The 22,305-nt window shown below is 40.7% G+C and overlaps 2 protein-coding genes across 5 annotated transcripts in view; one reads left to right on the forward strand and one right to left on the reverse strand.

Moving 5' to 3' along the window:
* The window catches only part of LOC123773938 (uncharacterized), a 134,947-nt gene extending 125,882 nt beyond the window's left edge, over nucleotides 1–9,065 (forward strand). For all 4 annotated transcript variants that reach the window (XM_069318667.1, XM_069318669.1, XM_069318668.1 and 1 more), the window contains 3 exons: nucleotides 940–1,213; nucleotides 4,665–4,763; nucleotides 6,017–9,065. In XM_069318667.1, the coding sequence (XP_069174768.1) occupies nucleotides 1,106–1,213; nucleotides 4,665–4,763; nucleotides 6,017–8,017 (2,208 nt within the window). In that variant the 5' untranslated portion in view covers nucleotides 940–1,105 and the 3' untranslated portion in view covers nucleotides 8,018–9,065. The remainder of the gene's footprint in view (nucleotides 1–939; nucleotides 1,214–4,664; nucleotides 4,764–6,016) is intronic.
* Nucleotides 9,066–13,986: 4,921 nt separating this feature from the next.
* On the reverse strand, nucleotides 13,987–21,447 carry NP15.6 (NADH dehydrogenase [ubiquinone] 1 beta subcomplex subunit NP15.6). The gene is made up of 3 exons (XM_045767924.2): nucleotides 21,239–21,447; nucleotides 17,071–17,204; nucleotides 13,987–14,292 (listed from the first exon to the last, which is right to left on the reverse strand). Exons 1-3 carry the CDS (start codon nucleotides 21,419–21,421, stop codon nucleotides 14,142–14,144), a joined length of 468 nt encoding a protein of 155 aa, XP_045623880.1. The 5' UTR covers nucleotides 21,422–21,447; the 3' UTR covers nucleotides 13,987–14,141.
* Between the last annotated feature and the right edge of the window lie 858 nt (nucleotides 21,448–22,305).

Below are 22,305 nucleotides of genomic sequence, written 5' to 3' on the forward strand. Positions count from 1 at the left end.
TCTAAAGGAGGTTCTTGTTTACCAGCCTCTCATATCCTGCTGATGATATCCGTTTGATGTGGACTTTTGGGGACAGGTCCTGCGTGATATTAACCCCCAGATCTTTCTATTCCTGATTCCTCAAGAATTTCATCTCCCAATTGATACCTTATGTTTAGCCTCCTGCTCCCTACACACCTATTTTCATTACATTTGATAGAGTTAAGCTCTAGTAGCCATTTTTTAGACTATTCCTTCAGTCGGTCTGAAAGATCTGGGGGTTAATATCACGCAGGGAGCCGATTGGCCAAGTGGACAGCACGCTGGACTTGTGATCCTGTGGTCCCGGGTTCGATCCCGGGCGCCGGCGAGAAACAATGGGCAGAGTTTTTTTCACCCTATGCCCCTGTTACCTAGCAGTAAAATAGGTACCTGGGTGTTAGTCAGCTATCACGGGCTGCTTCCTGGGGGTGGAGGCCTGGTCGAGGACCGGGCCGCGGGGGACACTAAAGGCCCGAAATCATCTCAAGATAACCTCAAGACGGTCCGAGTCATCTGGTAGTCTCTTACTGTCCACCTGTCTTACTCCTCCTCATAATTTTAGCATCAGCAAACATTGTGAGGAATGAGTCTATACCATCTAGATCACTTACTTGTATCAGAAACAGGATAGGTTCCAGTACAGAACCCTGCAGGACTCCGCTGGTGACATCACACCATTCTGGTCTCACCCCTCACAATAACTCCCTTAATCACTAGAGCACCTTACTTGTGTGTAATTAATCCTAAATATGCATTTGTAAATAAATAGTACAATAAACCTAAAGGTTATTCTGACTAATCTTACTGCTGATACTTATTATTATATCATCATTGTTGCTGTTTGTATTACTGCTAACATTCATACTATACTATCATGTCTTAGCCTAACATTGTCTAAGACAAATGATGCTTCAACAGGTGGGATGATGGTGCTTCTGGACGCTGGTAGTTGAGTGTGAGGCAGCGGAGCCACTACTGGCGTGTCATGGGCCCCGGGTGGTGAGGGGCACCAGCTGGCCAAGCATGGAGGGCCGAGCATGGTGATCTGGCGTGGTGGTGGTGGCACGTAGGCGGGCCGGTAGCCATGCTGATGGTGGTGGTTGTGGTGCTGGGCATGGTGCTCACCGCTGCACTGGTGCTCGCCTTCGTCTCCAGTGCCTTCATTTTCTTCATCATCCTTACCAGCAAGCAGGTGGGTCTTACAGGTGGTTAAACATCTGCTGTCAGAGGACTTCCACTTGGTCAAGTTATTATCAAGAGAAGGTACCAAGCCGAGAAGACTGTGTAGCACTGTCTACGTCGCTGGATATGCAACAAGCATTAAATATCACTCAAGATGGTTACATGAGAACAAAAGGATACAAGGCAAGAGATATCAGACATCATCGGACTAGCCAGGGTGTCTAACAAGGGACAAATGATCCCAGGGAACATTAGGAAAGCAAGACATATGAAAATTGGGACATTGTATAATGAGGTGCACAACTGTAAGTGGGACAGAACAACTGTAAGAAAACAAAAGATACAAGGCACAGTAAGACCAGGATCAGACACATTAGGGTTGGTGCAGAGTAAAGTGAGCAGAGATGGGTTGGATGAGGGGGCTGTGTCGACTGTGGAGAGTCGACAAGGTCCGGTGAGGAAGGGGGCAGCTAAGGGAGTCAGGCTGAGGAGGGACAGCAACAATGGCATTTTCCAGGGGCAGCATCAGAGGCAGGAACAAGGGCAATGAGAACTCCCATACCAAGAACAGATGCTCATGGAAGGAGCAAGAACAAGAACAGAGGAGTGAGGCGGTAAAAAGGCTAATGCCTTTTTACCCACTGGGGAGGGAGAGGGACCAGACTTAAGTTTCTGAGAAAGGCAGGTATTATAATAGCATCAAAGTACTGTGAGATAGCCGATGTTTTCAGGCTGGGAGTGAGAACGAGAGCGGGTGACAAAGATGGAATGACACCATTGGAAGACCCATGGTCCGAGACTGTAGGAAGGCGGGGAAACTAAGAAGGCTTGTGATGGTGTCGGGGTTTAAAGCTTGGTAACTGTCGTAGACCTGAAGAGCATTGGGTAGAGGAGGGCGACGTAATGCACCGGGATTGGTCAGGCCAGAAAATTAGGAAAGAAGGCAGACCTGATGACCTGCCACCGGGAAAGATATGCAATTTTGGTATTTAAGGTGGAGGATGGCTCATTTAAATTTATAATGTAGTAGTAGGCATCCATCAGTCTCAGGAGACTATGGAGTTACGCACTGGTTGTCGGTCTGGAGTGACCTGCGCAGGGGCAGAATCAGAGGCAGGAACAAGGGCAATGGGAACTCCCATAGCGAGAACAGATGCTCAGCTACCGAGATGGAAGGAGGAGCAATGTAGAAACTGAAAAAAATAGGGTAGGCATCAATCATCTCAGGTGATACAATAAGCATAGGGAAAAACACATTCCAGCCTAGAATGATTGAAAGTAACCACATAAGGGGCAAGAGAGACACCTTGCTACTACATTTCGAGGATCAGTGCCTGAATTTCCAACACCTGTTGCAGGGGCGTGGAGAGAGAGATTTTCCTGAATGGAGCATCTGGCACCAGCAAGAATTACCAAAGTTGGGAAGGGTCTGACTATCAAAAGTTATCTAGATCACCTTACGGGGATGACAAGAATGACCGTGAGGAGTCCCCAGTGAATGGTGAAGATCGGATAACTCTGGAACTCAAAGATTATACTTAATATCCACATGGCAGTGCTTAAGTTCCGTGTCTATCCCCCCTCCTCCCATCTCAACAAGGGGCAGATGGATTGTGCTGATGCTGGCACTGATATGTTTCATCGGTGATGGGGAGGGGGGGAAGGTTCTCTAATTGTGCATATGGCACCTTTACTCTTCACCGGGAGGTCCGGGTTTAGATCCCACTATCATAACAGCCCAATACTATGTACCTCTCGATAGTAGCACTCCAGTTCACATGCAAACTCTCTTCAATTAATAATATCAAAGCTATTATTAGTAGAATAAGGGAGTTTGCATGGGAATTGGAGTGTTATTATAAACTATACCATACATATTGGGTTGCTATAATTGGCAATGTGTTTTAAAATGTTCCTAGAGAAGTTTTATAAAGTTATAGTAGTAATAGAGGATTCAACTTTACAAGCCAAGGCTTTACAGAATCTTCTTATTGAGACTTTTCAAAGCAGAATATTTCAAAGATTTAAAAGAGATATAAGTAAAAATCTGACTAAAGCATTATTTACAACCCTTTAGAGTTGAAACCTTGACGATGGTTAAAATTCAATATAAACATTAGTGAGGTCATTGCAGTAACCTTGTCAGTACTATACTGAAGACAATACCAGTTATGTCTATCTTGTAAAGACAACACACTGGCTTCAGCATAAAATATTTGAATCAAAGAAGAGTGTATGGCAGCACCTCTGTGTTAAGCCAAGCTCCTCACAAAATGAATCATAAAGATGGGTGAAGAGTTGTCAGCGATGCTGACCAATAAGCAGGTCATTCTTAAACTAATTGGGATGAATTATTTATCACAGGGTGAAGCTAAATCAAGATGGCTATATAGCACTATTCAAGCCAAAGGTACAAGGAAAGTATGTATTGTTCAAAATGCATATCTAAGAACAAATAACAAATGAGTGTGTGTGGGCACAATAAAGATATCCAAATTGACAACAGAATATATTTAGACCAGCCAACCAATCCAACTGATCCGCACTGAATTTTCTATTTCATCCTTATCCTCTATCAAAGTAGTATTGTCATTCCCTAGAAATACCAGCTTCCCACACATACTCAACTCTCAATTGAAAGGAAACAAAGAACAGAAATTGCAGAACAAATGCAGAAATTTCCATGTATGACGAACACATTAGTTGACCTTCATTAGTATTTTGTCTTACTCTTCACCTTGAGGCAGAAACAAAGCTTCAAAAGCCACAAACAACTTCCTGATGGATAATCTATGCTGTCCAACCTGCCTCCTCAACCTCACGCCGCCAGACACGAGGTGGACGGGACATGGAGCTCCACAGTCTGAGCTGGACACCATCCTACTGTGCATGTGTGGGGGCACGACATGCAGGCAAACAAAATTTGAATATTAAAATTACAATATCTAAATGTTTTACAAACTTTAAACTGTAATAGTGCTTTTATTTTTTTTTTTTAAGGAACAAGTTTAATTAGATGATGTACAGAAAAATTTACATTACTGTTGTTTCAACCTGACCAATTCGTCCTACTACTAAACTCTCAAGTGTCTACAGCAGCTGTCAGCCAATTAATGACAAAGATGCATTCCTTCAATTTTATTAATGCAGAACCAATATAAAGAGTTGCCAGTATTTTGTAATTTTGTGTTAAGGATTTTTTAAGCTCTGAATTTCTCAATACTGCCAATGGACTGGGTAACGGGTTTATGTATCGTGAATATAGTAACATTTTAACTGAACTCGTTAACTATTTCTTATGGTTAATTGATTTCTATCTCTATAATCTTATTTGAAAAAGTAAAATAAAATAAAAATCTAAAACCCAGATTAAAATTACAATGAGGAGGATTCACAGACTTTCATCTTGACCTAACTTGCATGTGTAGAGAAGGTTTACAGAGTGGTTTTTTATCTTGCAGTACAAGAACAGCACCAGCCTCCTGCATCTACAGCTTATGGTTGCCAGTGCCCTCCTCTCTCTCCTCTTCATCGTCTTCTCAACTCCCTCCTTCATACAGGTGAGCCGCTATCATTTCCACCTTCATACAACTACAGTACAGTCAATTATCAAAAGGAGGCACCAGACCAGGTAGACTATGTAGCACCATCGGTGTCACAAGATATTCTAAAGGTGATATTTAAAAGGACTTAGGATGCCAATACTTGAACAAAAAGCACACATGGCAAGTAATATTGAAGGTATCAAATTCACCAAGGATTCTATTAATGCATGTATGACCATGAGGGACATTCTACAAGGAGGTGCACGACTAAATGGGACAATGCAGTTTGGACAATAAGGAGATGGGTGGAGCTCCACTAAGTACCCATGAGTTAAGCATGTATGGCCAATACATAACCTAGCTAGGGCCATTTCCCACCGATTATGGTGGGATCGGAGCTGAGGCTTAACCCAGTATGGTATAGAAAATGAAGATGAAGAAGGATCAAAAGAGAGGCAGAATGACTTTGATCCCCCCCTTAAGGTGAGGTGGTGCAAGAGGCGCAGTTGTCACAATGAAAGATGGAGCCACTCGAGGTGACAAGGTGGGGGGGAAGGGGGTCCTGGTCACCCACCCCACAAGCCTGTGTTTGAGAAAGTCTTTTTGTTTATCATATATCATTGTTTTTAAAAGTTTTGGCCCTGGATCCAAGGAATACCACTTACCTGGGCAGCAAGGAAGGCTGAGTGCTGGCCAGTGCAGGAAGGGAGATGCGTTGTCCAAAGCGGTGCCTCTCCATTTTTAACAGAGGAGTCCTACTGCATTGAACATTCTTCTACATTAGTGCAAAAATCTTTTTCTCCCTCTCGTTCCAGCCTGGACACCCAACCAACTCCAAGAGCAACCCCTAATGAGTGACCCATCCAGAGGGTGGTCTGTTGACCTAAACAGGATCCCTACACGAGTTTCATTTTGCATATACAATAGCCAAAAAGAGGCAGGACAGGTGGCTGAGGCAAAACTCGAGGGGGTATTTGACTAAATAATAACAGAAAATTATGTTGAACTGCTTGATACCTGTTTGGTACTGGGCTTAACATTAACATAATTACTGAACCAAGTATCTTACGATTTGGTAATTTTAAATATTTGTATTAATTTTTAAGAAATATTTGTTTGTAAGATTTTCCCACTTTACCAGATTGTGCTGTCTCTTCCCACGTCACATTTTTCAGTTCATAAGAATATATAGTATTATCATTAAACCGTACAGTAGTTTAATGATTTGGCTTGTGTAAGCAATTAAATACCTTTCAAATCCTATGCAGGGTCGGTGGCTTCTACACGAAGATCTGCGATTGCGAGAAGTGCCGTCCACACCTACTTCACCCTACATGAAGGATCCATGGGACCTTTACAATGCTACTAACAATTTCACCGTGAGGCCACTCCCTCCCCAACCTGCATTCTCATGGGTCACATTGCAGGACCTGACTAATTCTACTCACAGCATCAATGTCACTGCGCTGCTCAATGACACTGCCGCTGCGTCAAGGGACCCAGACATCTGGGAGAGTGACGCCCTGTGTCGTCTGTATGGATTTCTGTTGATAGTGCTGCACACAGTGGCAGTGTGGGTAGTGGTAGGCCTTCACTGTGACAAGTACTGCGCCATCTCCACTCCCCTACGTTATAACCAGATAGTAACACGACACAGAGTGGCAGCATTCTCATGTCTTGCATGGCTATTGAGTGTGGCCCTTGCCTCACCACCTCTGGTGACAACCTATTCCTACACTTTCTCTCAAGGCGTGTGCCTTCCTGTGTGGCATCGTGCCAGTGCCACCACCTACACCTGGACCTTGGCTACATTCTGTATCATTCTTCCTTTCACAATCATCCTCATTGTCAACAGCAGAATCATCATGATTGCACGTCATCACCAACATCGCATCTTCTCGGCTATATTTGAAGTCATGATGTCAGCACAGGCAACTGTCACACACCAAAAGAATCCATTTGATATTCCTAAAAAGAAAAGAAAGTCAGTGTGGACAGTATTAGAACAAATAGTGGCATTTGTATTTTGTTATTATCCCTTTTTTGGAACGGTGATCTGGGAGTCCCTCCATGGTAGACGAGCAAATCAATATTGGGTTCTTTTGGGAACAACATTACTACTTATCTCTCCTCTTGTGAATTCTTTTATATATGGAATTAAATGTAAGAATATCCGAAAAGCATTTAGAAATTATCTCAGGAAAAAGCTTTACAAAACAGAGGTCAAGCATGAGATTCAAGCTCGTATTCCCTCGGCAGCCAACTCCCGCCGCCCTTCCATATCGTCCACGCTGGCAATGCCAATGCTACAAAAATCGCTGCAGCGCCGCATGTCCGACTACTTTCTACAGGATCAGGCAAGCCAGCCCAAGCTAGTAAGGAGGTCATCAGACATGTCATGGCATCCCCTGGAGGATGGAACCCCCTCACCCACTCGGTTGCGACAACCTGTGGACAACCCCAAGGTTCCTACCGAGACCTCACCTACAGGCTCCCATTCCCCTGCCAGTGTCTCCAACTTTCTCACTGTGCCCACATTCGAGGCAGCACGCTCCTACTATCTGGGGCAGCAGCGAGTACGTCTGTCCATCTCTTCTTTAGACTCTGATATTAGTTGTTCAGTCAAGGAGGCTCGTACCGAGGAAGAAAACTTAACAGGGTCTCCCTCCCCCGATATCCCGTCCTGTAGGGTGTCTACATCTAAATTACAAGATGTTGCCCTGGAGGTATTTAATACCCCTGAACATGTAAGCAACAGATCAAAGTCACTTGAATTAGTTCTTGTCAGCTGCACAACACCCTCCAAACCAGTCGCTCAGAGTCAGTATGAGAGTAAAAATCAAGCAGACTGTCAGACACCATTATTATGCAAAGCCTTTGAGCGTCCTGCCCGAAGTGCCAGTCTCAACTCTTCATCACCTCATGTACTGCGAACACTGGAAGCCATCCTGTCAGTGCGAATCTCTCAGTCATTGCTGAGACGAGGGTCAGGCTGGGGTGGATCACAGGGCAGTTTGGAGAGGCTCTCCAGATTCCTTCGTGAGAATCGCCGCAGCACACTGCCAGAACAGACATCCTACTCTCCCTTTACAATGCGCAATGCTACAAGACACGAGCACCTTCAGGTCAAAACAACTGACCATGTCACAACTCCAGAGAACAAAAATGATTGTGTTCTAACCTTCTTCAAGCCTCTGGCCAACGGTAATGCCTGCATGGGTGGGTGTGATAAGGACACCACCTGCGAGACATCCCTTACTGTACCATAGTGGCCATTAAATGCTACTCACTGTGCAATATTGCCCCACAAACCAACATTCACTGTCCCCTGTACACATCATACAACACTCATGGTACCCTAGTACCCACCAGATGACTTGCAATGACATTATCTTTGCTGATGACACTTATAGCACCACCCAACAAAACTTGGTCACTTTGTGTCCACCACTCATAACGCCCTAGTACCCACAGGGGTAGGGGCCTCGTAGCCTGGTGGATAGCGCGCAGGACTCGTAATTCTGTGACGCGGGTTCGATTCCCGCACGAGGCAGAAACAAATGGGCAAAGTTTCTTTCACCCAAAGTGCCCCTGTTACCTAGCAGTAAATAGGTACCTGGGAGTTAGTCAGCTGTAACGGGCTGCTTCCTGGGGTGTGTGTGTGTGTGGTGTGGGAAAAAAAAAAAAAAGTAGTTAGTAAACAGTTGATTGACAGTTGAGAGGCGGGCCGAAAGAGCAAAGCTCAACCCCCGCAAAAACACAACTAGTAAACACAGATAACATGTGCTCTACCCTAATACCCACTATATGACATTGTATCAATTCCCACCAAATGACACTTGTGTCTCCTTAGTGCTCACCCAGACAGTTTTTGTGGTGTCTTAGTGCCCACCACAAATACACACACAATTTCCAGAAGACAATGCATTACTAATATATGTGGATCCTACAAAAAATTTCACAGGGACATGGTGCCATCAAAACAACTTGCTGGGACATAGTGCCTACAAAATGACACAAAATGACAGGGACATGGTGCCCACTAGACACATCAAATAACTTGGTTCTAGCCCTTGAAGTGAATCTTGCACCGACTTCGCTGCTACAGGGGAAGGCCGAGAGAATGCTCCAACAAATTCACCGTTTTACTCCCAGCCAACGGTGACCACAGACGACGACTTGTGATGTCATGTGAATGGTAGTTATGTCAAATGTTAGTCTAGCCACTGTGATCATGTAGCAACTCTCACGTATCATGTAATATGTGGATCTACAAAAATATAATAACCCATTGGAAATAAATGGAGGTAACGTGTATTAATACTTTTTTATTTCCTTATACTGTACATGAAAAAGGTGCTAATCTGGAGTACTGGAAGTAATTAATTAACAAAAAAAAGGGCACCAAGCCAGGAAGGCTATGTAGCACCATCAAATGTGTGGAATAATCAGAGGGCACTAAATACCACTAAGGATGCCAATATGAGAACAGAAATGCACAAGGCAAACGATATCAAAAGTATCTGGTTCACCAAGAATGAAGTACTGGAAATAAACTAGTATAGTCAGAATTAATTTAATCAGAAAGTCACTTCTCTGTGAATGAAATGAACTGTAGTGTGTTTGTGGTAAACAATAAATAATTATTTTATACCACGACCCTGGCTATATGTTGAAAAGCAATACAGTACAATAGATCTTGCATGATAGTATATCAGTTATATATACTGGGGGGGGTAGTATATCAGTTATATACACTGGGGGTAGTATATCAGTTATATATACGGGAGGGTTGTATATCAGTTATATATACGGGAGGGTTGTATATCAGTTATGGGGCCTGACAGCTGAGTGGACGGCGCTTCAAATTCGTAGTCCTGAGGTTCCGGGTTCAATCCCCGGCGGAGGCGGAAACAAATGGGGCAGAGTTTCTTTCACCCTGATGCCCCTGTCACCTAGCAGTAAATAGGTACCTGGGAGTTAAGACAGCTGCTACGGGCTGCTTCCTGGGAGTGTGTAACAAAAAGGAGACCTGGTCGAGAACCGAGCCGCGGGGACGCCAAGCACCGAAATCATCTCAAGATATATACTGGGGTTATATATACTGGGGGTTGTATATGTTTTATATACTGGGGGTAGTATATATGGTACCAAATGAGGTACTCAGGTCTCCCCCCCCTCCCCCCCCTCTCATAATTTAATATTATGAAGCACTGAAAAAAGTGCTAACTATGGAAAAAAAATATTCCCAATTTCAGACCATGAAAATAGCATGGGTGTTACTATAAATGCCAACATTTTTAAATGGGTAGCAGTGTGGCCTATCCTATGTGGACTATGATACCCGCATACCCCCCATATGTCATCTTACAAAGTTGGGCGAGACTAACCCCAAGCATCTGACCTCCTGCTTTGGAGAGACATTCTATCTTATATAGATTAATGTTCACAAAAATATCTTGTATGCATTTACACAAGAGTATTTACATAAATGTAAACATGCACAGCAATATTAAGATCTGGGATCAGATTCACAAAGCAGTTACGCAAGCACTTACGAATCTGTACATCTTTTCTCAATCTTTGACGGCTTTGTTTACAATTATTAAACAGTTAATGAGCTCTGAAGTACCAGGAGGCTGTTTATAACAACAGTTGATTGGGACGTTTTCATGCTTGTAAACTGTTTGATAAATGTAACCAAAAGCGTCAAAGATCGAGGAAAGATGTACACGTTTGTCAGGACTTGCGTAACTGCTTAGTGAATCTGCCCCCTGGCATGTCGTGACCTGTATACAATTTATGACCTATGAACCAATCGGTTGTCTGTTGCATGGTTCTGGTAGTCAGTGATGACCTGTAGCAACCTTACACTGGTTGGTGGTGATATATGGATGGCTGTAGCTACCTTACACTGGTAGGTGGTGATATATGGATGGCTGAAGCAACTTAACACTGGTTGGTGATATATGGATGGCTGTAGCAATCTTACACTGGTAGGTGGTGATATATGGATGGCTGTAGCTACCTTACACTGGTTGGTGGTGATATATGGATGGCTGTAGCTACCTTACACTGGTTGGTGGTGATATATGGATGGCTGTAGCTACCTTACACTGGTTGGTGGTGATATATGGATGGCTGTAGCTACCTTACACTGGTTGGTGGTGATATATGGATGGCTGTAGCTACCTTACACTGGTTGGTTGTGATATATGGATGGCTGTAGCTACCTGACACTGGTTGGCACCCAATGCTTGGTTGCCGTCAATGAAGCATATCTCGTGTTTGTAACTCTGATGTATTTTGAAATGAAATACACACATCTTGGGGTAATTTCTGCTTTACACTTACTCTCTCTCTTGTTTACATGTCAACCCACCTGTTGGTCTGCTAAGAACAGTATGATGTCGGTTCTCCAGCTGGTAGGACAGAGGCCTAGTTTAGGGTCCTAGTGTTGATTGGCTCACAGGAAAGGCCCACCAAAATCTGAACGTGAACTTGGGCCATAAAAAAAATCCTTGTATTGATGGTCCAGCAGGAAGGACCTCTGTAGACACCGTGGCCCAAGCCACGGTCACAGTAACACCAGACTGGAGTCAACAGCTTATGCAAATCTCGCCTACTGTCTCGCCATGCAACTAATCCTCCAAAAATTATAATTCAGTAGTACTTATAGCTACTATAGATGGAAAGTACAAAATACTGTTGCACTCAATGTCCACATTTTTGTATTATTGAAATTCTAAGCAGCACAACTAAAACACCCTAACCACAAACCCACATGAACCCCCCTCCTCCCCCCCCAAAAAAAAAAATTCACATTTTACATTTTGAACAAATACTTTTTTCGAGCACAAGAAAGAAAACAATATTCAGATCTAACTCTTCCTAGGCCTAGTATAATACAAATTTGTAATAAATTAGGCCAAGGACTGGCTAGATTTATGGTTAGTACCACTTTTTGTTATGCCCCTTTAGAATTCCATAAGTACAAAGCCATGGACTTGTTTCAGATGCAACAATACAGTACTTCATTTGGTCATCCCATCCACAGCAACTATAGCGACTATCATTTATGAAATATTTCTGCTCTAGTACCCTCTCAAATGAGAAAAACCACACTACATAATACAACCCATCGTCTAATATGACATTACAGTAAAATGTTGCCCATCGCGAAAAGAATAAAAAGGTAAGCATTTCTAGAATAAAGGCGAGGTTTGCCCTGGGACAGGTAAGGTTTTTTCAATCTTTATTCTTAAAATGCTTTCCATTTTGCCTTTGCCAACGGGCAACATAGTAGACTTGTATATTTGCATAAGACCATTCAGTACTGCTGCAAAATGCAATGTCTTATTGAAGGGCATGTTACGGCATTATCACCTTCAGAATGTGACAGCTATTCCACATTCCAAGAAATTCTATGGCAAACACTTAAAAGAGTTTCTCTATAAACCAACATGCACTTAATTACATCAATAAATATTCCCATTAGTTCCACATAGTACAAATGAATCTGTAGCAACTCCACTTACCACTGCAACATCTTCCCAGGCATTCAACAAACTACTAACAACATCTAACAGATGCCAAAGAATGTCCAATCAAACTGTGACCAGCCCGGAGCTAGGAACAGGGTCAGGTGGACAGGAATACAACTCCACCGAGTCACAGCAGCAAGCAGTCACACTTCATAGAGGGGTTAATGGGTTGGGTACATAAAAATATTCATCCAAATATGAAATACTATAGTGAAAACTGTTAAACAAATCTTACATTATTTGCCATCAGTGTCATTGACAAGAATAACACCTAGTTATTGGAACTCATGGATAATGCAAGGAGAGAGAGATGCAAGCATCTGTCCGACACACACAGAAGAATAGTAGTAGTAGTAAGGAGGGGTCCACAAAGTGGATATGCAGCTGGTGCCTTTTAGGATATCCGATTGCTACCTGGAGGGCAAAATTTCACAAATAATGAAAACATAACATACACAAATAATGAGTATGTTATGTTGCTGTATTTTATTATACATCATATAAATACATTGCCCAATGACACTATCTGTTAGTTCCACCAATGTTCAATTTTTGTCTGGGGGGGGGGGAGGGAGGGCCATTTTTTTATATTCTTTGTTTATCTGATTTTGTTGTAGCTTCACCACCTTGGAGAATGCGTACCCGTCACTAAGTATGTGAAGGTGGAATGAAATTGGTCAACATGTAATTCAGCCGCAGGTGGCAGAAATTGTGAAAAAAAATTTTGCCGAGTTATTCACAGACTTCAAACTATTTTCTTTGTCTCTTTAGGTTGTTTTTGTTGAATGGGGACCAGATGAGGGCTTTATCACTCATATAAATTATACTTATATATCCCCTAAGCCCATTATAATTATCCCTATTTTTTTTTTTTGGGGGGGGGGGGAAGGCTTATTTTTTCTCAACTTCATTTCAACACACATTGACTTACAGCTTTCACATATTCGAGTACGAATGCCAAGCAATATTTATTAAAACTTACGAGATAAGACATCAATTCAAACTACTATATTTATTGTCGAGAAGTTTACCTTCATTTTTTTTGTATGAACAGGATTTTCAACTTTGAGACCGAGAAAAAAATTCAGTTTCTCAGCAATTCTCACCATTTTTACATACAGTATATGCAAAGTAATTAGTTCTAAGGTTTCCTTGAGGGCGTTTATTCATAAACCCATAACTTTGGGAGTTATACATTTTTACGTCTGAATTTTGCTCATACAGTATTTGACTATTTTCTTTACAGTAAACTATACTCAAACTAAATTTTATCTCAGTGAAAATGAACATTATATGCCATTCTGAGCCCATAATGAATAAAAAAAATTAGTGACATTTTAAATAAAATATTCTAATTTGAAATTGTGAAATTTTTCAATTTTTTAAATATTTATTTTATTTTATTTTCTGTTCATGTTATGATGTTAATCCATTAGGAAAAGTTGGAGCATTTACCATGTAGATTATATACAAAACATTTGAGTGCGTTTGAAGAAGGTTAATAAATTGTGCACTTAAGACTACAGTACAGTGTACTACTATTTCGGATATACGACAAACTGCCTAACCAGATGCTGCCATCTCAAGAGCATTCAACATAAGTATACTATGGTCAAAACTATTACAACATCAATTCTATTAATTCTATGTAACTGTACACTATACAATGTTCTAGGATTGAAGAAAATAAAATGTTCAAGAAACACGCGGTATATTTATTCTAAATAAATTTCTATTTACAAACCCAGAACAAAAAATTTCCCATTTTTAATTACATTATTTTCAAATGCAAATAAATTAATGTATAGGCACACCATAATACCTAACTCAACTTGCAATATAAATATACTCAAATGACGATCTCTGTCGAGCCAAGATCTTCATCAGATGGTAGATCCATCTTCTCAGCATCAATAAGGTTGGGATCAATGAGTGGGAGGCCTAGTTCTTCCCGCCGACGCAATTCCAAGTAGGCCTCACGCTGTGCCCAATTCACCATCCTGAAGTTAAATTCATGAAACAATTAAACTGGAAGAGAATTAGTTGTTTTAATCAAAGCCAATCAACAGATATATCTCCAGCCCATTATATCTAGGGATACTTTTTCACTATTACCACACTTGGGTGGAACTACCTTCCAAAGCACTTTCTCACTTTCTGTAATCAACACTGAATGATTACCAAAAAAGCAAACATGTCCTTCTATCCAGCGGCAGATTTATTCCCATTTTTACCCATGAGCTCAACTATACTCAACAATTTTAAACGAGGTGGAAATACCGGGTAAATAAGAGAAGAAGAAACATTAAGTTAGAAACAAGGTGATACCACTTTTTTCCAGTAAGCAATGGAAAGAGTGGTATCAGAATGAAGGCATTAAGATATTGTATGTAATATTAAAAAAAACTTATTAATGACCTATAAACTAAAATTTTGTTCTGTTGAGTCGGCAGCTATTAGAGTACAGCAAAAGTTGATAGTTAAATTAAGGTTTCCTTAAAGAGAGAAATGCAAGAGACTGCAATATATTTCTAGTTATACTGTATATTACTTTATGAAAAAAAACGAAAGAGCAAAACTGGATGTTTACTGTCCAAAATCAATGAAGATGTGCCTCTGAAGAATACATAAAGCTTGCAAACAAAATTTAAAACTTGGTTCCCTATACACAAAATTTAGATTTTTGCATTATTAAAAAAATATTTAGCTTGAGAAAAGCCCTCAAATGACGATATGCTGCCCCTCAGTTTTAATTTAATGATCCTCTCAGTGCCTAGTCAAATCCGTGACACAATCACCCATGTACAATAGTACCACTACCGTGCCCTTCAACGACCATGTGGAAGTGTTTGAGCGACCAGTCAGTCACTCTGGCCAGGACAATACATTCTATAATTCAAAACCACATAAGAAGTTTGATTTGTGGCATTTTTGATTCACACAGATTTTACAGGATTGTAAGCTAACCCCCCCCCCCCCCATGCAAATCGAGGGTTGTGTGCAGGGTAATCGAGACTGTAATGTCAAGCATGTGACCATCAATGGGAGATCAAAGCCTGGCCTCGGGCCGGGCTTGGGGAGTACAAGAACTCCCAGAACCCCATCAACCAGGTAAACTAGCCTAACCTTAAAGACACACTGAACAGCACCCCTTGCCCACACCAGGTGTGTAGAAAACAAAACCCTCTTTAGTTTACATCCAACAACAACTACAGTATTTTCCAACCAGCCAAATCTGTAATTCAAAGATAAAACATCTTTAAATCTAACCGAGCCTTTACTGCCACCAACACAGATGTTGGAAAAAAAAAAAACTAGTTCATCTTCATCTACTGCAGATAAAAAAAAATGAAGATACTTGATTACAAAAACCTTCAAGAATATATTTATATACCTTCTAGTCTGAATAGTGAACATCTGCACCCACTGTCTTCATATGGAAACCTGGCTCTTGCTCTTCTATGCCAAGGTCACAAAAAACAAGCCAGCCGCAAAACAAAATTCGCAAAGCGGGAGTGACATGTTAGCGTGGTACCTTCTCGAACATGCCATCTCCAGTAAGCAGTTCTAACCTACTGCTCACCTGTCAGATCAATGATGTAGAGAGCAGAAGACTCTATAGATAGAGCAAAAGACTCTATAGATAAGAGCCAACTCTTGTTCAACTCCTCAACCTTGCATATTATTTTAACACTAGCTTTAAATTATATGCAAGGTGGAGTGCCTCTCACACACCTCCACCTTGCCTCTCACCTCCAGCCCATTTAGATGCCTCCCACCTCCAGCCCTCATGTGAGAGGCATCTCACAAAGCCCACCTAAACAGAGGGTTGAGGAGCATGGGTATTCACACACTGCATATTTTGTATGCTTGCAGGTGAAAGCTAACACCCAACAGGGCAATAAAAGAGGCTTCTTGAGGTTATCCTAACATGATTTCGGGGCTAAGCGTCCCAGTCCTCGACCAGGCCTCCTTTTTTGTTTTACCGACTTTTCTGACATCCTTCAGCATCTATAAACACTATCTCAATGCAGACTTAGGTCCTCATAGGTGTCTAGTGTGTGGAAGAGCCTGACTCGCACACCCCACTATTGGTGAGCTAATGGTAAATGCTAACTCAAGTAAAATTTTAAGAAGTCATCTAGTTATAAGCATTTGTACAGGAAATTCAAGTGACCAAAATTTAACACTTCACAGAATTAACATGCAGTAAAATGTATACTCATCACAACAATCACCATGAACAACAAAGTTCAACACTTAGATCAAGAATTGGCCTCTGCCTGAAAATCTACCAAGAGAGGTTTTAGCTCACATCAGAAGCTCTACCAACTGGTGTGAGCTAAGGCAGTGGTATTCTGATTGGTGGATTGGCTAGTTTGAACTCCCACTGGTAGTCTTGTGGGGCTTAATTACCCTGGGCTCGAGATCCATCCTGTCTATCTGTAATCTTTGCCAGCTTTACTGTATTCCATTTCTGGGAGCTAAAATGAACCTCTATATGGCCCAACAAGGGAACCTTATAATCTACATAGTCCTGTCAGACTACTGTGATCCTGACCTGACACAGAGGATCACTATACCAATGTGAGAGGCAGTATACTGCAGTTCAAAGAAATATTATGTACTATAACCTACAAGGCAAAAAAAATGATGTACAAGCCCCTTATACTAGTAATACAACTGATTCCTGATAAATAGAATCAGCTTACCTAAACAAAAAAAATGCAATGAATGAATTAGAAATTAAACTGCTAAATACATTTTAGTAATCCAACCTGTAATCCGGGAGGTAAGCCCAATAGAAGCCTGTAGTGACTAAACAAAGAGTGACGCCAAACAGGAAGGACAGGTGCATAAGTGTGTTGTCCTCGGTTTCAGATTCATAACTGAATCCCCAACTAATCCAATTCTGAAACAAAAAAAAAAAAAGTCATGTGGAGTAATTTTTTTAATTTATTTATATAAAACTGATGCCATGTTGCCATATGGGAAAATAATAATGAAATTTTTTGCAAAATATGCTCAAAATATATTTTTAATATTCTGCAAAAAAAGCGAGTTGTCTAAATCTGTTAAGCCTGTTAGCCACAAACCTCCGGTGCATGAGGTCACAGATGATATAGTTCATAGCAAGTCATTAATTATGATGCATCACATTAGTCAGACTTAAGGTATGAGACCACTAGTAGAGCAGGCCTTATGGACTGTGTGCTGGTGAACAGATTTTGAGAAACCATTTCATTAAGGATACATCAAAAGGTAGTTGGGTACAATAGAAGTTTTATAAAAAAAACAATAGCATGTGTTAAGTGTTCAATGATCATTTGGACTGACACCATTCATTCAGTTAAAAGAAAAAAAAATAAGCTTAGGAGTACCAAGGGTGCAGGTTCGAATCCTTGTCGCGGAGGAAGACTCGCTTTAATGCCATAATCCCCGTCTTTCCTAAGGCTGCCTCAAAAATTACGGCCCCTACTGATTTTCTCATCGATACATCACTTTAATGTGATTCAATTGTGCATCCAGTTTAGGGGTATTAGGAAGCTTTTTAACAAAAATAATTGGGAAGCCCATTTTTATTCAAAGCAAGTGCAAGTTCTGAGGCACACAAGCACAAAGACATGTCTTGAGAAAAGTTCATCCTGGACTATTAACAAGCATCATGACTTGACAATGTTCTGGATCAATATCACTTTACCCTTTTGAAATGCATGGGTCATTTTTCTGTAAAGCACGTAAGTACATATATTCTGGACCATGTGCTACTTTTTTTTTTTTTTACATAATGCTTTAGAAGCTGTGCCATCATCCTCTACCATCTGTGTGTGTGTGTGGACCATCTATGTTTGGTGTGTGTGTGTATGGAGTAATTATAGTTTATATTAATTCTACTGCTAATTGTCGCATCCTAATATTGTGACACATTCTGTCTTCACAATACATGACAGTACATCATTCTAATTCTTAGCTAAATGTCACTAAATTTATGCCTAATATGTAATTTTTTATTTAGATTGGTATACACCTGTGTCGTCTAGCCAGCATTTCAATTACTTGTCTAAGATGTTACTGTACCAATTAAGTTTCAGATTCTGATAACGACAATGCTTACTTCCTATTCAATTATTGTGACACTTTTGTTACACACAGAAATCACAATAGCGTGATGCATCAAATAAACAAATCCACAGGATTTGGGGAAGGGAGTTGTGTAAAACCCAGGTTTGTGTCTCGGAGAGGCTGCAGGATCCAGTAAGTTCAGTAGAACTTCGGTTTCAACTCTTTTGACCATGTCGTAGCTCAGTCGATTAAGACAGCGTCTGGGATGCTCTTGAACGCAGGTTTGAATCCTCGTCACGGCCCATGTGGATTTGTTTGTTGACACTTGTGTAATTTACAGTAATGAAATGTACTTTTTATGTACACTTTCCCAATTATAAATGTACTAACATTTATGAAAATCTGCCCAAAATGTTGTTTGTGTTTGTGGTTTTGCAAGAATGTAAGAACACCAATGTTATGTACTCTCACAAACCCAATGTTTGCGCCCAAAACGCTATGCGTGCTAGTGGCTTTACAAGAATGTAAAATCAACATCATTACTATGTACTCTCTTAACCCCCCAATGTACTTTCTTGTATATAAATAAATAAATAAATGTACCTTTTCATATATAAATAAACTAAAATTAATAAATGGACAATTTAATTGGATTTGTTAAGATACACTTTAAAAAACTATTTTAAGAAGCAATACGTATAGCCGAGTAGTGTCTCGGCTATAACTACATACTGTACTGTAGTTATTCCAAGTTCTCAAAGTTCCACTGCAGGCAATTAAATGTTTTCATTAATTAATCCCACAAAAACTTATCCCTAAGAATTTCACATTCCAAGAAGTTCTACAATAAACATTTAAAGGTTCTCCAATAATTTGCAACATGTATTTGCAAAACCAATACTGTGTACTAATTACAAATTAATGCTTGTTCCCAAGGTTTCCCTAGGTTTCCCAAGGTTTCCCAAGGCTTGTTCCCAAGGTTTGTTCCCAAGGTTTCCATTAATCACTTAGAACAGCCAAAAGTAACCAAGTTTCCCGGCAAACAATATGATGATCAACTTGCCCGAAGCATTATGTCCAACAGGAGGCGAGAGGGGAAGCGAGGCTATATGCCGAACACAAACATAAGTTGATATTTACGGGCTATTCATGCCCGTGCCACCTCTTGGGTGGCTTAATCTTCATGCATCCATAAGAGTCGACAGTAACTCCAATAGTTGTGTTTAGTGACAAACGCTCGGGATATACCGTAGACCTTCTCCGACATCGATGACATTCACCACCGCACGCTGAGTCTCAGAAAGTGCTACAGCCTCGCCACAGAGCGCTACAGCCTCGCCACAGAGCACTACAGCAATTCTGGCCTCGTACGAGCAAGCTACTTGTTCTCGCGCCACATTCCAGCTCTGCAATCCCACCCTCGTTTGAGCTCTACACTCTGGCCCTCCTTTGAGCTCTCTACCCACCAACCAGGTCATGCTCAAGCTCCCGGCCTCACACCACCATCCTTGTCTCGGCTATCACCACACGGCGTTACATTCCCGACATGACACTAACCAACACTATACAGTATAAAGCATCAAAACCCCACAATACGCTTGAGTTACAATCATATACGCAACACATTTTAATGATCCATTGGCAGACAATCATAGTACAGTTGGCTTCACAATCAAGGCTCCTGGGTTCCAATCCATAACTAAGAAAGTCTCAAACAGTTGGTATACTCTCCAAAATCAGATATTATGTACCTAACTCTGCTCTCATCTCTCTATATTATGCACTAATCTATCCCTATCTTAATTATGGTATCTGTGCATGGGGTTCAACCACTGCAAACCACCTCAAGTCCATCACCCAGCAAAAATCTGCTAATCAGAATAATATCAAATTCTGCTTTCAGACAACACTCAGCCCCCTTGTTTAACTCCCTAAACATGCTAAACATAATCTCACTCCACAAATTCTCTTGTGTCAACTACATTTACAAAACCCTGTTCTTAAATGCAAATCCTGCTCTGAAACTCTCCCTGGACAGATGTAATAGGACCCATTATCACCACACCAGAAATAAATATCTCTTTGATATCCCCAGAGTCAAACTTAATCTGTGTAAACACTCTATGCAAATAAAGGGACCCAGTCTATGGAACTCACTCCCTATTGAATTGAAAAGCTGTCCAACTTTTGCGTCATTCAAAAACAATACTAAAAAGTACCTAATTTCATCTTCATAGTTTTTTACCTTTTGCTTTAAAACTGCACTGTATCTATTGCTACCCAATCTCCCAATCTTTGTACCCAATCTGAACATCTTTATCATTGCGATCATTGCTGTCTTCTTATATGTGCTGTCAATCTGCTGTATGATGTCTATTAATCTTGTTTAAATTACCAGTCAAGCTGTCAATGTAATCAATCAGAGCTTTAATATACCAATGTGCTTTAATATACTTACTAATCTCTCTCATCTCATTTTTTTTTCTTGCAATGTATTTGTTATCATTTTATTAATTCTGATAGAATTTACCTACTTAAAATTATCTGTTAGATTAAGGACCTGCCCGAAACGCTGCGCGTACTAGTGGCTTTACAAGATTGTAATTACTGTACTATGCTATGTATTCTCACAAACCCAATGTACCTTCTTGTATATAAATAAATAAATAAATAAATCCCAGGAAATGATTGGACATGTTTCCTTTCACCTAATGCCGCTGTTCACCTAGCAGGAAATTGGCACCAGAGTTATGCAATGTCTGTGGACTGCATCCTAGAGGTCAGTAGTTCGACTTTGGGGAGACGTCAATACAAGCCTACGGTGTGTATATATATACACAGGCTTCCTGTCCCCAAACAAGTGAAACCGTAACCCCCACCAACCTTGCTAGTGGGAACTGCGGTCTCCGTCTTGCTTTTCTCCTGCTCAACCAGGGTATCCGCGATGGTTATGGTGTCCTTATTCTTCTTGGATGTGGAAATGCCCACGACCCTGACAGCGTTGGGTCTAAATAAGCCATTGTTGAGCCGGAGCGCAGATGTAGCGAGCCGTGTGAAGGCGGCCATCTTGGCTGTGGAGGACAACACAAGAGAAAACGCGACACCACAGAAAACTCCTGTAGTAGAGGGTAGGCTTTGTTATTATGGCGGCAGCGGCACCAGCAGCAGTCCAATATTTTGTGTCTTTATACTGAATTTTGTAACTAACTCATCAAGATTGTAACTTTCTTAGCTAAATGAATCGTGGGGTTCAGTCCCTGAGCCCATTATGTGCCTCTGTAACCCTTTCCACTACCGCCCACAAGATGGGTATGGGGTGCATAATAAATGAACTAAACTAACCAACTCAAAATTGTCGAAATATTCAGTAAATCAATTATAATTGCCCGTTAAAATTATATCCTGCAACATTTCAATATTCATTTTGTCTTATCTTACACTTGTTGCATACTATATATTGCAATCAATCTTATATTGTTTCTGCTGTATTGTGCCTACCAATTTGTTGTCAACTACCATTTTAAGCTGTCATTGCAATCAATCATAGCTACCTATGTGCTTTAATATACTGTACCTATAATTTTCTCTCATCTTCTTTTTTTTTCATTCCATGTAATCTGTTATCATTTTTTTGTCTATAAATTTTGCAAGTATTTACCTCCTTAAAATTTTCTTAGATTAAGGACCTGCCCGAAACGCTGCGCGTGCTAGTGGCTTTACAAGACTGTAATTACAATATTTGTATCCTCACATTCCTTATGTACATTCTTGTATATGCATAAATAAATAAATAAATATAAACTTTGCAGTTTCTTCAAAGGCCTCGACTCAAGTCCATTACATCCAGCGGTCGACCCCACAGACGCATTATAAATTTTTACATGCTGTTCATTCAAAACAGGATTTTTTTCAAATATAAATTAATATTATAATATATTAGCTTATTGTGC

The sequence above is a fragment of the Procambarus clarkii genome, chromosome 91 (genome assembly GCF_040958095.1).
Source record: "Procambarus clarkii isolate CNS0578487 chromosome 91, FALCON_Pclarkii_2.0, whole genome shotgun sequence".
Lineage (NCBI taxonomy): Eukaryota > Metazoa > Arthropoda > Malacostraca > Decapoda > Cambaridae > Procambarus > Procambarus clarkii.

Bases quoted from the DNA above. Each gene is read 5' to 3' on its own strand.
- NP15.6 (XM_045767924.2), bottom strand. From the start codon at position 21,421: ATGGCCGCCTTCACACGGCTCGCTACATCTGCGCTCCGGCTCAACAAT. The intron at 17,205-21,238 runs GTTGGTGGGGGT...TTTTTGTTTCAG, and splicing joins CCGCAGTTCCCACTAGCAAG to AATTGGATTAGTTGGGGATT. The intron at 14,293-17,070 runs GTTGGATTACTA...ATTTAACTTCAG, and splicing joins GCTTACCTCCCGGATTACAG to GATGGTGAATTGGGCACAGC.